The sequence below is a fragment of the Jatropha curcas genome, chromosome 5 (genome assembly GCF_041381405.1).
Source record: "Jatropha curcas cultivar XTBG-Jc1 chromosome 5, XTBG_Jcur_1.0, whole genome shotgun sequence".
Classification (NCBI taxonomy): domain Eukaryota; kingdom Viridiplantae; phylum Streptophyta; class Magnoliopsida; order Malpighiales; family Euphorbiaceae; genus Jatropha; species Jatropha curcas.
This window is the reverse complement of record NC_143155.1, coordinates 28,079,771-28,092,985: the sequence shown is the minus strand read 5'-3', so window position 1 is coordinate 28,092,985 and position 13,215 is coordinate 28,079,771. Positions and strand designations below refer to the sequence as shown.

Genomic DNA, 13,215 nt, shown 5'->3' with positions numbered 1-13,215 from the left:
TTGGTCAGTGATCATAGTTCAATTCTAAAATTGATATAATTGTGTTTTTTTTTATTTGGATTTGAATCGAGTTAGCCATCGCTAATTACCTACAATATTCATAATCGAACGCTGGATGTTTATCGCTAAACTACAATGAGTGCTATACCTTCTCTTTCTGATATATGTCTAAAAAGTAAGAAATAAGATCCTTTTGAAATAAAAGTCTTCATTTTACTTTGTAACTCTGCAAAGTCATTACCCTAAAAAAAATGCTGAGTTTAGTAATTTACATCGACTACCTTTCAACAGGAAAAATACACAAATGTACATTGAAAATAATCAAGGGGAGGAAAATATACACTAAGAACAATAGAATAAAATAGACAATTTAACATCATGGGAAATACAATAACCACCTCAAAATATGATACAATGCTGACGACTACAGAAAATGAAGCATGACGAAAATCTGTACGCACATGAAAGACAGCTGACGTCAATCTTTCCCTTTTCATCCCATTCAGAAACGCGGGACTTGTTATGAATTCAATAGAACACTCGGTGAATAAAGAAAGAGGTTGCTGCGGATGGAATACCGCAGTGTTCTGAACCTACTCGCACTTCATGAGAGCGAATAATTCTTGATCAAGGATCAACTGATAAGACCTGAATTTTCTGTTCAATGCAAATTCATCAAGTTTTAATTGTCTTCCATAGATTTTGGTATATTGGTGATTTAGACAACAATGTCAGAGCTGGGAAAAAAGCACCAAGCTCCGGCAAAGAGCCATCTCTGAATTTGATTCATAGATTTGAAGATGTCTTTGAATTTCATAGGAAACTACAATTTCTCATGCGGGTAATCTTTGAGCTGAACCAACTTTACAGAGCCATCCCCACCACAAGAAAGAAAACCATGAGAAACAACTTGAATATCTGTTACTGCAGCCTGTAACACAGTTCAATGTGATTTTACTTCAGCAAACCCAAACATCTAAGATTATTTACTAGTTCAAATGAGAACAAATCTTGTCTTATTGTCCACCAAAATACTAAGTAGAAATTGTTACCCTGACAACTCCGCCAAAACCTCGCGTGCTTGGTTGCAAAAAGGTGCGCCTTTCGTGCAATTTGGGCCATTGGTAAACCAGCTTGGCTACTTTGGCATCCCAGAGTTTAACATCTCCATCCTTGCTTCCAGTTAAGAATAAGCTGGTATTAGGTATGGTGCATATCTTGGTGACGCTTCCTTCACTCAGATTATTCACTTAAAGCTGTCAGATCAATAGGTAGATAAACTATATGCAGGTAGAATTCGCATAGAGAGACAAATACATACCTAAGTGAGCCTTGGGTATATACCAAAGCATCCCATTCTGATTCTGATCACCAACTTTGTTACCAACTCCTGCTTGCATTTCAGCATTAGAAGGCATATTGTTACTTCCATCACCATTATCAAAATGCTTATTCCTTTTAGTCTTTCCTGTTGCTATGTACCGGAAGTCATGAAGTCCAACATCACCACCTTTACCACCAGTTACAATAAGGGGAGATATGGAACCACTTCCAATGTCATTATCAAACACAGAAATGGAGCGGGCACCACCTTCACACATGCACACAAGGTTGGGTCACTATATATGGAGTATGTAGTAGCTGGATGCACAATTCATGAGCAAGACTGGGATATTATATGATCAACAAAGTATTAACCTTCATCACTAGAATTACTTTTGTTAGAAAACTTGGCACAACCTTACAGTGATTGGTCATTGCAAGACTGGCATTGCAACTGATGGAAGAATGGGAGTTTGATTTTTTATCCATTTTTTTGTGGTGCTGATTGTTCCATCAATAAAATCTAACCCCTTTTTTTTACGAGAGAGAAACCAGACTACAACATTGAGCAGAAACTGGCCAGCCATGTTTCATTTGCTATCATGTATTAGAAGACAATCAATCATCAATCATGCATGAAATTTCATCTAATGCACTTTGAGAACTAGAAGAAAACCTTCATGACAAGTAATTGAAGCTCGCGAGGTCGTGGGTGGAGCCAATGTGTCCCAGACAACTACATTAACGCCATTGGAGCTATGTCCAGCTGCAGCAACAACTGATCCACTTGAAGTAACATATGTGACATCCCTGCAAATTCACCATATTAACCACTACGTAGAAATGCATTTATCTTTAACAAAGTAAAGTTCCTGAAGCATGTGTCAGATTACATTGATGACCTACATGTGCATTTTTTTCTTAACAAAACAACCGAAACGGCTAACTGCTGGTCTGCCTAGTTGACATCCTCCTTTTTACATTTTTGTAACAACTACAGAGTCGGAGATTTGATAGAAGCAAATATCAATTCTATGTAGAAAACTCCTAGCAAAACTTAAAAATGTTTCTTTCCATCATTTTGAGAATAAAAGCATATTTTTCACCAAGTAGAATTTTGAAACTAGTATCAACATCTTCTTCAGTTTTTCCAAGTCCAGCCAAGGAAAAGAATTATCAGAATTGCTATATAGAGTACAAACAAAGGAATACTTACAATGCATGACCACTAAAGCAGAGAGATGATTCTGTTGGGCGGATGTTGCTCCTTCCTCCAACCTCCAGCTGCCATGTGGATACAGTACCATCCAATGCAGCTGTAGCAAACCTGTGTCCACAGTGGTCAAACTGCAAAGCAGATATTGATGCAAGAGCATACGGTGGAGGAACATTTGCAGCAGGGAGCACACCATAAGTTGCAGTGGCTTTGTCCTTACCAAACTGCACATATAACATTTCATATTATCAGTTTGATTAAATCACTAGATTGAATGAAATTAGAAGTGACAAGTTCGTTTTCCTCTTAAAAGAAGAAACAGAAAGAATTTGTTTTGTTGCTACAGTGAGTAAAAATTGATCTAAAGGGGGAAAACCCATGGGAAGAAAATAGATTCAAGTGCAACTGCCTAACAAAAACAGCACCAATCCTCTCATGGTCAAAGTTATGTACCTCCCATAAGTATATGTGTGTGTTGCTGGAACCAACCAAGAAGAAGGGTCTTGAGGGGTGACTAGAGAAAGCCCTTGTACTTATATTTTCCACTGTCGCTGGTGGGTCAACAAACTCCTCAAAATCCTCTTGAACTTTCCAACCCAAGCCAGAGGCACCCGTACCCTCATAACCTGGAATACCAAATGCTCCACCACCTCTTAAGTCTTTCCTTGGTCTTGCTAAAGAACCCATGCCAAGGGTTTCCCTGCTCAATCCAAGGTGTGCCCCTTTCTTTCTTACAAGACCAGCACCAGGAGAAACACATGTTGGAACTGGTCTTGATTCAATACCTGCCCACCCATTTGTTGGCCAATCAGCATTGGACCAGGTATATTCTGATTGATCGTCAAAAGGTATCCCACCATCCCAGCTAAAGAAAATTATGCCCTGTATCAAGACAGAAATTGAACATTAGATTTTCCAACTGAATACTGAAAGCCCTCATCTAGCTCACATGGACGATCTCTGCTACTCTTTTAAAGTTCATTCTAGGCCTTCCAATGCTCTCCTGAAAATCTTGCTACATTGTCATGATCATGATGTGTGTCTGATAAATAATTTAGTAAACTATTATCAATCTAAAAAAGCAAAATGGCGTCCCATAAATGAAATTGGAAAATCAATGACTCCAGAAATCAAAGGGAGCAGTTAAATCATATGAGACTAACCTTTCTATTGCTAGCAATTGCAGCTTGCCCTTCATTAATGGAGTTAACACAGAGTGCCTGCTCAAAGTTGAAGCATTAACAACTCTCAAATATATCTAAAAATTTTGGTGACATTCACTTTCAAAACCTACTAATCAGTTAAAACTATGATGCAGAAAAACTACCTCCAACAGCTCTCCATCTCTCTTGTATATTTCTTTAGCATTCTGGAAATGTGGCACCTCCTTGGTAATAGTTGCATCCTTCTGCCAAGAAGTTAGAAATGAGCGCCCATTCTTAAGTAGACCCTTGGTGCTTGATCTAACTTCACCACTGGAATGATTATCGCTTAATCTAACTTCATGATCCAAAACTTCCTTGGTTTTATGCTCTTCTCTGATGCTCTCATATAACTCGTTCCAGCCATGAGAGGATCTATGATGGACAAATTGTGACCAGTTTATTTTTTCTTCTGCAAAACCTTTGGATATTATGTTAGGGTCAGCACAGGTGTCCCACAATATATTGAAAGTTGATAATTCATCTTTGCTGTTTATTATATCAGCACTTGCATCCTGATTGTTGACTTTGGCTTGATACAGATTTGATTCTTGTAGCCATGCAAGAGTCGGTATGTGCAATCCATTCTCTACTTTCAACTGCAGCAATGATCCAAATACTTTTACATGATAAGATGAAACATGTAAAATTGTATTCTTCAGTAACTTGGCCAATATCAATGAGAGCGATGCAATTTGTTCTGTCATGTTGTTATCATATGCAAAATTCATTGAACTAGATGCTGGGCAATGGGAAACTCCAGAGAAGGAACTATGATCAACATTAATGGATAACAAATCCAGCTTATGTTTCATTAGTCTGGCCATATGCTGCCACAAACAAGCCCCTATGATATGCCATTTTTCAACTTCTGAAAATAAATTCACTGTTTCTCCATCTAACTTGAATGGCATGAATTCAGTAACATTCAGCCCTAATCGTGCATCATCCACTGAAATATTGCTAGCCAACAACTCTGCAATGTGGTTAAGAATGTTCTTGAGATTTGCCATATCAACTTCACAAGGGTTATGCCCATCGGTAAATGCAATCAAGAGTGGTTGCACCATCAACAACAGACCTTTAGAGTTTCGCCGAAGCCAAGCAGATGCAAAATGTACAGAAAATTCATATAAATCAATAATAACAAAGAATCTTGTAGTCATATCCTCAGATAAGAAGCCAGAACTGATCCTTATAGCAGTTCTTAAACTCCACAATGTTGGCATGATACCTTGAAAATAATGCCCCTGAGTATCTGACCATGTGGATTTAACTTCAACAGATGTATCGTTCTCAATATAACATGACTTTGGTTGGAGGCATGTTATGCTAGAGGCGACAATAAACCGTGAAAGAAAAAGGGAAAAATCTTTAATAGCTTTTAGGAGCGCCTTACAGAGAAGAGGATACAGTACTAAATCGCCAAAAAGATGACTGTCATCTTGCAAGCGATCTCGAGAAATATAGTTAAGTAATAGATCATATCCAATAAACAACAGCCCATTATTGCACAACCATACCAAAATCTGTAAACAGAAATAAAAATAATATGTTATTGGACAAGAAAAAATGGGGATAGGACAAGATGAGGTTAACTACAAGACAATCGTTATGGTCAATATACTACATACCATTTTAATCAAGCAAGAAGAAGCCACTGAAAACTTCTGCTCAAACTTTGACAGTCCTGTATATAACTTGTCTTGAAAATTTTCTAGTAATTTGTCGTATTGATAAATTTCACCCTCCTTGAATCGAGTACTGGGTTGAACAGATCCTAAGGTAGCATCAGGCCAACTAGGATGCTCCCCCATCAATTTAGAGAAATACTGAAGAGCCAACTCTAATTTAGCACTGGACTCCAGCTGCAAAGCCACATTGTTCGATAGCCAATTATGGGAATCATTGGCAGATGGCTTCAAGATTCCATGTAGAATTTGAGAATGGTTAACATCCGATATCCTTTCTTGATCCTCACTCTCAAAAGTGACCAAGGAAGATGAAAGGCACTCTAAAGCTTCAAACTGATATTAAGAAATATCAATCACATTTATAGAAGCAAAATGGAAAATACATATTATAAATTGCAATCTGACCCTACTCACGAAGAGTCCATGAATCATGTTATAAATCACTAAATGACTGCAATTAAAATGACATAAAGGCAACCACTAATTCCTTGTACCCATTGTTAAAGTAGTGAATAGGAATAAGAAAAGTGTGATATGTTCAAACTTTGTAAACTAAGCAATATATACATATAACATGAAATGTCAAGCAAACTCACAGGAAGCCCACTTCTGTTGAAGGCAGTGGCTGCCATAAATGTTGCCCACCTACTAAGAATTGCAGCATTTTGGTCCCCTGTGGCATTTCGCATGCAATTGTTGCTTGCTAATTTGAGGCAATATAGACCAATATGGGGGTTCATAAAAGCAGCATGATTAGATGAAAGAGCAGATCTTTCAGTTAAAGAACTTCTCTGGAAACCAAGCATGCAGAGAAAAGATTGATAGTAATTGCCCAATTCCCACTGCAACCAAAGAGCTAACTTTAAGTTATAAAATCTGAAGAATTACAAAAATGTCATGCGTGCAACTCCATATGATAGATCCTATCTGGAAAAGGGAAAAACAGAAGAGAGAGAGGAAAAGATCATGGTCAAATATTCAAAACTAGGAACCTCAAGCAGGCTTGCAAGCCAGTAATCTCCTCTCTCAGCTGCAGATGGAAGTATAAACTTTGTAATTAAGTGATGTTCCAATGGTCCACCACGACCCTCAATGAGCCGACAAATTACTAGTGCAAGTTGTTCGTCTCCAAGATTCTTTGCACAAACTGTGATTGCAGAATAATTATCTCCTCCAAGTAGAAAGAAAGCAATAGCAAGCTCCAGCTGATGTCTTCCCATCAAGACATAAGCATTTTTTAAAGCAGCTGCTTTATTTTTCTCCTCCTGTAACAATAATTAAAACTAAAAATAATTTGTAACCTTTTTCTAGTGCAAAGGAACTGAAATGCACATAGAAGTAAAAAAGAATCAGTGGGCTGAGACTTCCAAGAAAAAACTGAAATGGCAACTGAAAGAAAATGAATCTATCAATGTATTTCTGTGTGAGAATAGCTATGTGTTTCTGCAACTGAATATTGGTTGAGACAGATTAACAAATTGTTTATCCAAATTGACAGGCAATTGCAACAGCCAACAGGGAAACTGTTGCAAGCTGGTGATCCAAAATATGTCTCATAACCCTTTTTTGTCATTCACAGTGAATTTTATTGACTCTAGCAAGTAAACCATTAGCTTTGGAGTCCATAACTCCAGAGATACCTGAAAATTGCGAGAAAGGAACCCCACCAAGGGTTTGTCTTTGTCATCTTTGCTGATTTTGAAAAGACCAGCCAAGACTTGAAGTCTATTCAATGCAATGTATAAAAGGGCACAATCTTTGGGATCTCTGTTTTTCAGATACTGCATTCTTGCTAATTTCTCCACCTGCAGTAAACCAACCAGCATAAGTATAAAGGAAAACAGAAAGACTTCTAAAAGAATAAGGAGTTTGGGTTTTATTAACAGAAAACAGCCATCACTAAAGGCAAATGATTGGTGATTGCTAATTTCTATTGTTTAACTTACTTTATTAAATGGTTATGCTTGATTTTGCATCAGGTTGCAAATAAATAAGCGAAGAAAAAGAAAGTAGGGAAAAAAAAATTAAAGAGCATCACTGCAGGAAAAGGTAAAGCAGGGCAACACCAGATTGGGGATTTTTGTTTCTTGGTGGGGCAGGGATGGGTAAAGAATCTTATGGCCTTCCTGGTACAGGAAAGGGTCAGGGGAGGTGTTCGGCAGAGTAAGGTGGATCAGGGATGAGACCTACCCCATTGCTATTCCTATTGCTACAGTTCCTCAGTTCCTGCTCACAGTCACTAATTTCTTTTCTTTGCTTTTCATTTGTCACTCTAATAAGTAATTCAATTTCCTAATTCTAAATTACCCTCTTCCCTAACATTTAAACCTAAAACCCATCAAACACTTGAAATTTTCCCACAGCAAAAACATTAGTAGGCTAATTGGTTAAACCTACCCACATTGCTAATACTGCATGTTTTTGCTTATACAGTCCCATGATGTATTGGGTGGCGCAATAGGTAGAGTCCTACATAATTTTATTCCAATTAACCAAAAAGCGTTCACATCACTTTCCAATGATAGATTATAATGAAATTCACCATTAATGTCAGGACAAACATCATACATGCTTCCAACTACTCTTGAAATATTAAAAAGTAACATGGTATTTTAAAGGTGTAAATGCTTTAGAATAGATAGTTGCATTTGTCGTAACCAACTTAAGAGCCAGACAATGCTTCAACAGGGAGAGGATGTGACCTTCTCTTACAAAGAAAAAGCCAGAAAAAGTTTTCTCCTAATATAGAAATTAAAGAGAAAGATATCTGAAAGTATTACCCTTGTGCGTAGTTGCGCAACATTGGTAAACCAGAATCCAACACCAAGAGTCTGCATTTCTTTCCATGATGGTTCATTTGGAAGAAAAGAACTCAACAAAATTTCCTGGCAGTCAGAGTGGAAGGCCCAGCACATTAGACTAGTGTCAACAATCAATTCTTCTACAGATGATAATTTGCCAAAGCTTCTAGAAAAATGTAGCTGCTGAAACCTTAATGCAACCCAAAACCTTGAAAGATACAAAAAGATCTGGATCAGTATGAGAACTCCACCAAAAGCTTTACAAACAGTATGAATGATAGGCCAATATCATTTTATTAGTAACTGCTTAAAAGTAGCATATTTAAAGACCATTTTCTGTTTATGTAGTGCTCCAATCTTCACTGATTGGGTAATCTTCAATAAATTCCTCATATATCGGCATGAAAATGTGAAAATTTAAAAAAATAAGATAGTGCATAACAGAAAACTATTTATTTTGAAGAAAGTCCCACAAGCCAAAACTTTCTTCTTCTCATTCTTCTTTTTTTATTTCTCTCCTTCTGTTGGACATAGGGTTTGCGTATCTGATGCGTCTCGTAGGCATGTCAAGCATTTGTATTTATCCACCCTACTTGATGCACGTTTGTGATTCATAATCCTTTAGTATATAGAATGATAAATTGAGTAGCACTTCATACACCAGTACTTAGATCTCTAGACCAGGAACTGTGGATATATTTCTGAGGCATGTGGTTTTCCTAGCAATATTCTCGGATCTTGATATTTAAACATCCGTGAAAGAAACTTTTCTCTCTTGCAGGCAAGATTTGAACCCAAGAAACATACCAATCTTTACCACCCAAACCTCAGAAATTATTAGGTAAGGTAAATCTTACAAGAAGCATAATCTAAACTAGTTAACCGACCAAACTTATAAGTACCTTCGCCCAGGTTCATCGAGATTTCCATAGGCAGAAGCAGATTGCTGAATTTCAGCAAGAAGGTCTACAATTGCAAGAATTTGCAACTTCTCAGCATTGGATACAGCTGCCAAATCATACATTTTCTCAAGAGGCTCTAGAAAACCACGAAGTTCAGATATCGTTGTAGATGAAATAAATACATCACTGGAAGCATCAGACTTGGCGTCATACAGAGAAAACTGCGAAGATGAGGCTGGTAATCTTGCATCAGCACCCCACTGAAATCTCTTATCCATTGAATCTTTAAAGAGAACTCCTTCAAAATAATTTGACAAAAGAATCTGTGGAGCAACATGACTATTCTTTCCAGAGCAGCACCTTTTCTCAGAATAATAACCAGAATGAAGACATTGAACAAGATGCCTCACAGATGCATAAGCACGTTTCCAATTGCCTAAACACATGAGATGATAACATGAATTAAAAATATATGTGGTTGTTTAACAGGAACACAAAGAAAAAGAGTAAACTGACGAGTAATACTTAATGAAATTGTAATTGTCTCATAAAACTTGCAAAGAACATTGTGTAGGACAGGTAAATTACTATTCTAAAGTACCTGAGTACATATTCATAAGTAGCGCCTCAGGATGGTAAACAGGTATCATTCCCTTCAACTTCTCTGCTACTTCAACCAGGCTCCAAAAACCAACCACGTTACACAAACCATGTTTTAATTGAGACTTGGCCTCAAAAACATTGCTAGATAGGCAATCCTTTTTTCCATTAGTCTTCACAGGAACTGATGGTTCTCCAAGATCACTAACGTCAGCAGCAAAATCAGTGAATATTGAAGAAAGAATGTCTTTATCTTTTCGTTCTCTATTATCTACAAGAAACAACCATTGACTAAGTAGACTAAAGTAATTATCATGAACAATGATGGCTGCAGCCTGGGGGCCCCAAAGGAAGTACCGAATAGCAGGGGAAGTATGAAAAACTGCAATGCATAACCAATTTTGCAGGTTCAAAGATTCTCCAATGTTCGAGAATGTCTGACCACCAGAATGCTTCTGAGCATATACCTGCAACATATTCTGCGTGCAAACCCCAAGAAGTAACTGACCATTGCCTAAAGCCAGCCAATTTAAAGAAACAACTTCTCTGTCAATACATAATATATCCTCTAACACAAAACTTCCAGCTCCTATAAGGTGTACACTGTCCCATACGTGAAGCTTGCTAGTGCCATCACTCCCTGCAGAGATGGTAGCAATCTTCCGACCACAATCAGTCAAACACAGAGCACGAACAGTGCCTTGATGAGCAACTAATTTGCCTACAAGTTCCCACAGTATATAAGGAGTAGACATTTTAGAAGAGTTACTTCTCCACAGTTTCAGGCTACCATCAGAGCAGCCTGTAGCCATAACATAGGCTGGAACACTACAGCAAATGTTAGTGCCACCTAGACTTCCATGCATAGGAATCGAATTACCTGGACCTACCACAGAAAAACTAGTAATCTGCTCATCAGAGTAAGTATCTGGCAATTGAGACGAGCAAGGGTTGACACCAAGACAATATCTTTTATCAGCAAAAGAACTTTCAAATTTCCATTTCCAGAGCATAGTACTATTTTGATCATCAAAATTACAGTCACAGGAAGCTTCCGGTAAATCATAGGAGTGTAAAGTTACTTCCCATGAAAGAGCCTGAAAGTGCTCCATCCACACCCCCAAAAGCATAAATTTATTGTACTTGAATGTCTTGTTACAGGTAGAAGGAAGAGGTATCACAAAGATATTAGGGGGACCATCCTCATAAGTACCATCTCTAATTAGAGGTATGGTGGAGATAAAGTGGCATATTATGTCTCCTCCTCCTCCAATTTGAGGAACCTTAACTACAAAGCAATCTATTCCTCTGGCATGTCCCATAAGAAGTATATAGTCTTCATCTAACGTAGAAGGTGCCCACTTCAGGCTTGTATACTTAGAACACGAATAATTAGTTTGAAAGCTTCCACAAAGCTTCCATGTTGGAACCAACGTTGAAAGGCCAAAATTATGGTTTGAAACATTTGAAACAGACCAAAATAGAAGCAATCCGTTAGAATCCAAAGAAGCAGCCAATCCAAGTTCATAAATACAAGGATGTACAGCAACTTGTAAGATTTTTCCAGCATGTCGTCCATCTAAAACTCCATTAGCAGAACGTGAAAAGTACTTGCATATTTCTAAATTGTTCAAGGATGTGGTCTCAATATTACCAGATCTTTCAGTATGTAACAGAGACCAGATAAAGGAATTAGAAGGTAATAAATGAACCAAAGAGCATATATCAGGAGGGCCAGACGAGCAATTCCTCGAGATAACAACCTTACTAAGAAGTAATGAATCTTTAAAGTTTGAAAATGCAGATCCATGAAGATGCCCCCCTTCAAGGTCCTGCAATTCTTTTCTCTTACATAGTGTAACACGAGGGAACCTCATGGGCGAGATGTCATCAAGACAGTGAATGGCCCAGAAAGTAATTGTTGTTCCTGGACCAAAGCCAATTAACCACTCGCATTTGCCAACTCTATTATGACCATATGTTTCAGGGGATAAGAACTGCTTAGTTCCCTCTCCAGTTCTATATATACCACTACTTTCTGCCGCCCAGTTCAAAAATATATCCATGCCCAAACTTCCTTTCAACACCTGATTTATCTCAATTACAGCAGCAACACAAAAAGACCTCCTTGTTGCTTTGCGATCACTATTGTCCTTGGCTAACTTTCTAACCTTTCCATTATCTACCTCTGTCCATAGCCTAGCAGTTCCATCAAGGCAGCAAGTTAGTAGAATGTGTCTTGGCGGATAATTTGCATCTCCCTGTGATTGTCTTCCTGTTGATGGCCTCCATTGAATCATTGAGACAGGCTGTGGATGGCGCAGCTCAAATTTTGCATATTCAGATATGCTATCACAATAAGACACAAACACGCACTTACTCATATTGCTAGATCCTTTAATATCCAATTTACTCGGATAAGCAGCAGTTGCCACATGTCCCTTAATTGACCAGGTTGCAGAAACCAGATTTTGAGGCTCATCTCTTTTAAATTTCCAAGCTATTTCCCATGACTTGTCTTTCCTTCTCCACAAAATCACATCAATTCCACCAGCAATTATCCCGTCCCCAGAGCCAGTCCATTTGACTGCTTCCACCTTTGTCGATTGTAAAAGCACTGCATTCTGGCTCCAAACAAAAGAACCTGAATATGAGTGAAAGAAAATTGAATTTTGAGACATCCAACAATTAAAACATAGATATGGCCCTTACTGATCAAATATAACAAGGAGTAGTATCTATATTTAAACAAACGCCCATTCATACAAATTAAGCAAAAGGCTTCATTCCCGATTCAACTCTTCAAATCATTTTCTCGTATATAAGTTTCATTTAATTTGGAATTATAAAGTAAGTGTAAAACAGTAACTCTAACTTCATTACCTTTGAAGCTAGCGGAATCATGTGAGAACACATATATGCAGTTGCCTGACGCAGCAGCGAGCTCTCCTATCGACGGCGTTACTGGGGACCATGAAACGGCAGTGACGTGGGATGAATGATTGCCAGAAAGCTCGAAAACTTGGCGGAGAATGGGGCCACTGAGAAATTCGTCGGAAGAGAGGGAGGATGGCAAGTGCGAAATCACTAAGAGAGAGGAGGCTCCATATCCGATCCATGCGTAACCGGCAAAGTCTGGTAGCCAGTCTATGGTGGATTGGGATGAAGTTGGTGCGGGTGGGATGATGTCGGATCTAAAGATAGAGAGAGGAAGATGATCAGTAGGGTCAGTAGTGGAGGTCGAGTTTTGGCTAGAATAGCTCGTTTCGGGCATTTTGCTTTGGCTGTGAGCGCCAATGTAAACAGCATAGAGGATATATGCATATATGTAACTGTCGTACCATAACTCATAAACTGGGCTGAGCATTAGGAGAGGAAGTCATTAGTCGTCATAAAATATATTAATTTATGGATAATATTTTTTTTAGAACTTTTATGAATAATATTTTAAAAATTAAGAAATTTAATTTAGCCAAC

General features: G+C 38.0%; 1 protein-coding gene across 3 annotated transcripts; it reads right to left on the bottom strand.

Annotated features, from left to right (window-relative positions):
- Positions 1-191: 191 nt before the first annotated feature.
- On the bottom strand, positions 192-13,086 carry LOC105642828 (transducin family protein / WD-40 repeat family protein). 3 transcript variants are annotated; one of them, XM_012227793.4, is made up of 16 exons: positions 12,622-13,077; positions 9,740-12,382; positions 9,139-9,574; positions 8,216-8,444; positions 7,076-7,240; positions 6,428-6,700; positions 6,032-6,277; positions 5,376-5,768; positions 3,867-5,270; positions 3,703-3,759; positions 2,993-3,421; positions 2,540-2,763; positions 2,000-2,133; positions 1,322-1,591; positions 1,053-1,231; positions 192-931 (listed from the first exon to the last, which is right to left on the bottom strand). In XM_012227793.4, the coding sequence occupies exons 1-16, from the start codon at positions 13,010-13,012 to the stop codon at positions 824-826; spliced, it is 7,581 nt and encodes a 2,526-aa protein (XP_012083183.1). In that variant the 5' UTR covers positions 13,013-13,077; the 3' UTR covers positions 192-823. The 3 variants fall into 3 exon arrangements, with proteins under 3 accessions (XP_012083183.1, XP_020538564.1, XP_089577396.1); XM_020682905.3 differs by having other exon boundaries at positions 9,740-12,362; positions 12,622-12,761; XM_089721270.1 differs by lacking the exons at positions 192-931; positions 1,053-1,231; positions 1,322-1,591; ... (1 more) ...; positions 2,540-2,763; positions 2,993-3,421 and adding an exon at positions 3,435-3,581 and having other exon boundaries at positions 12,622-13,086.
- Positions 13,087-13,215: the final 129 nt, after the last annotated feature.

Coding starts and splice junctions, on each gene's coding strand:
- LOC105642828 (XM_012227793.4), bottom strand. CDS start 13,012: ATGCCCGAAACGAGCTATTCTAGCCAAAACTCGACCTCCACTACTGAC. Junction 7,241..8,215: donor TTGCGCAACTACGCACAAGG/GTAATACTTTCA, acceptor GGTTTACTGCAG/GTGGAGAAATTAGCAAGAAT. Junction 2,764..2,992: donor CACACATATACTTATGGGAG/GTACATAACTTT, acceptor TTATATGTGCAG/TTTGGTAAGGACAAAGCCAC.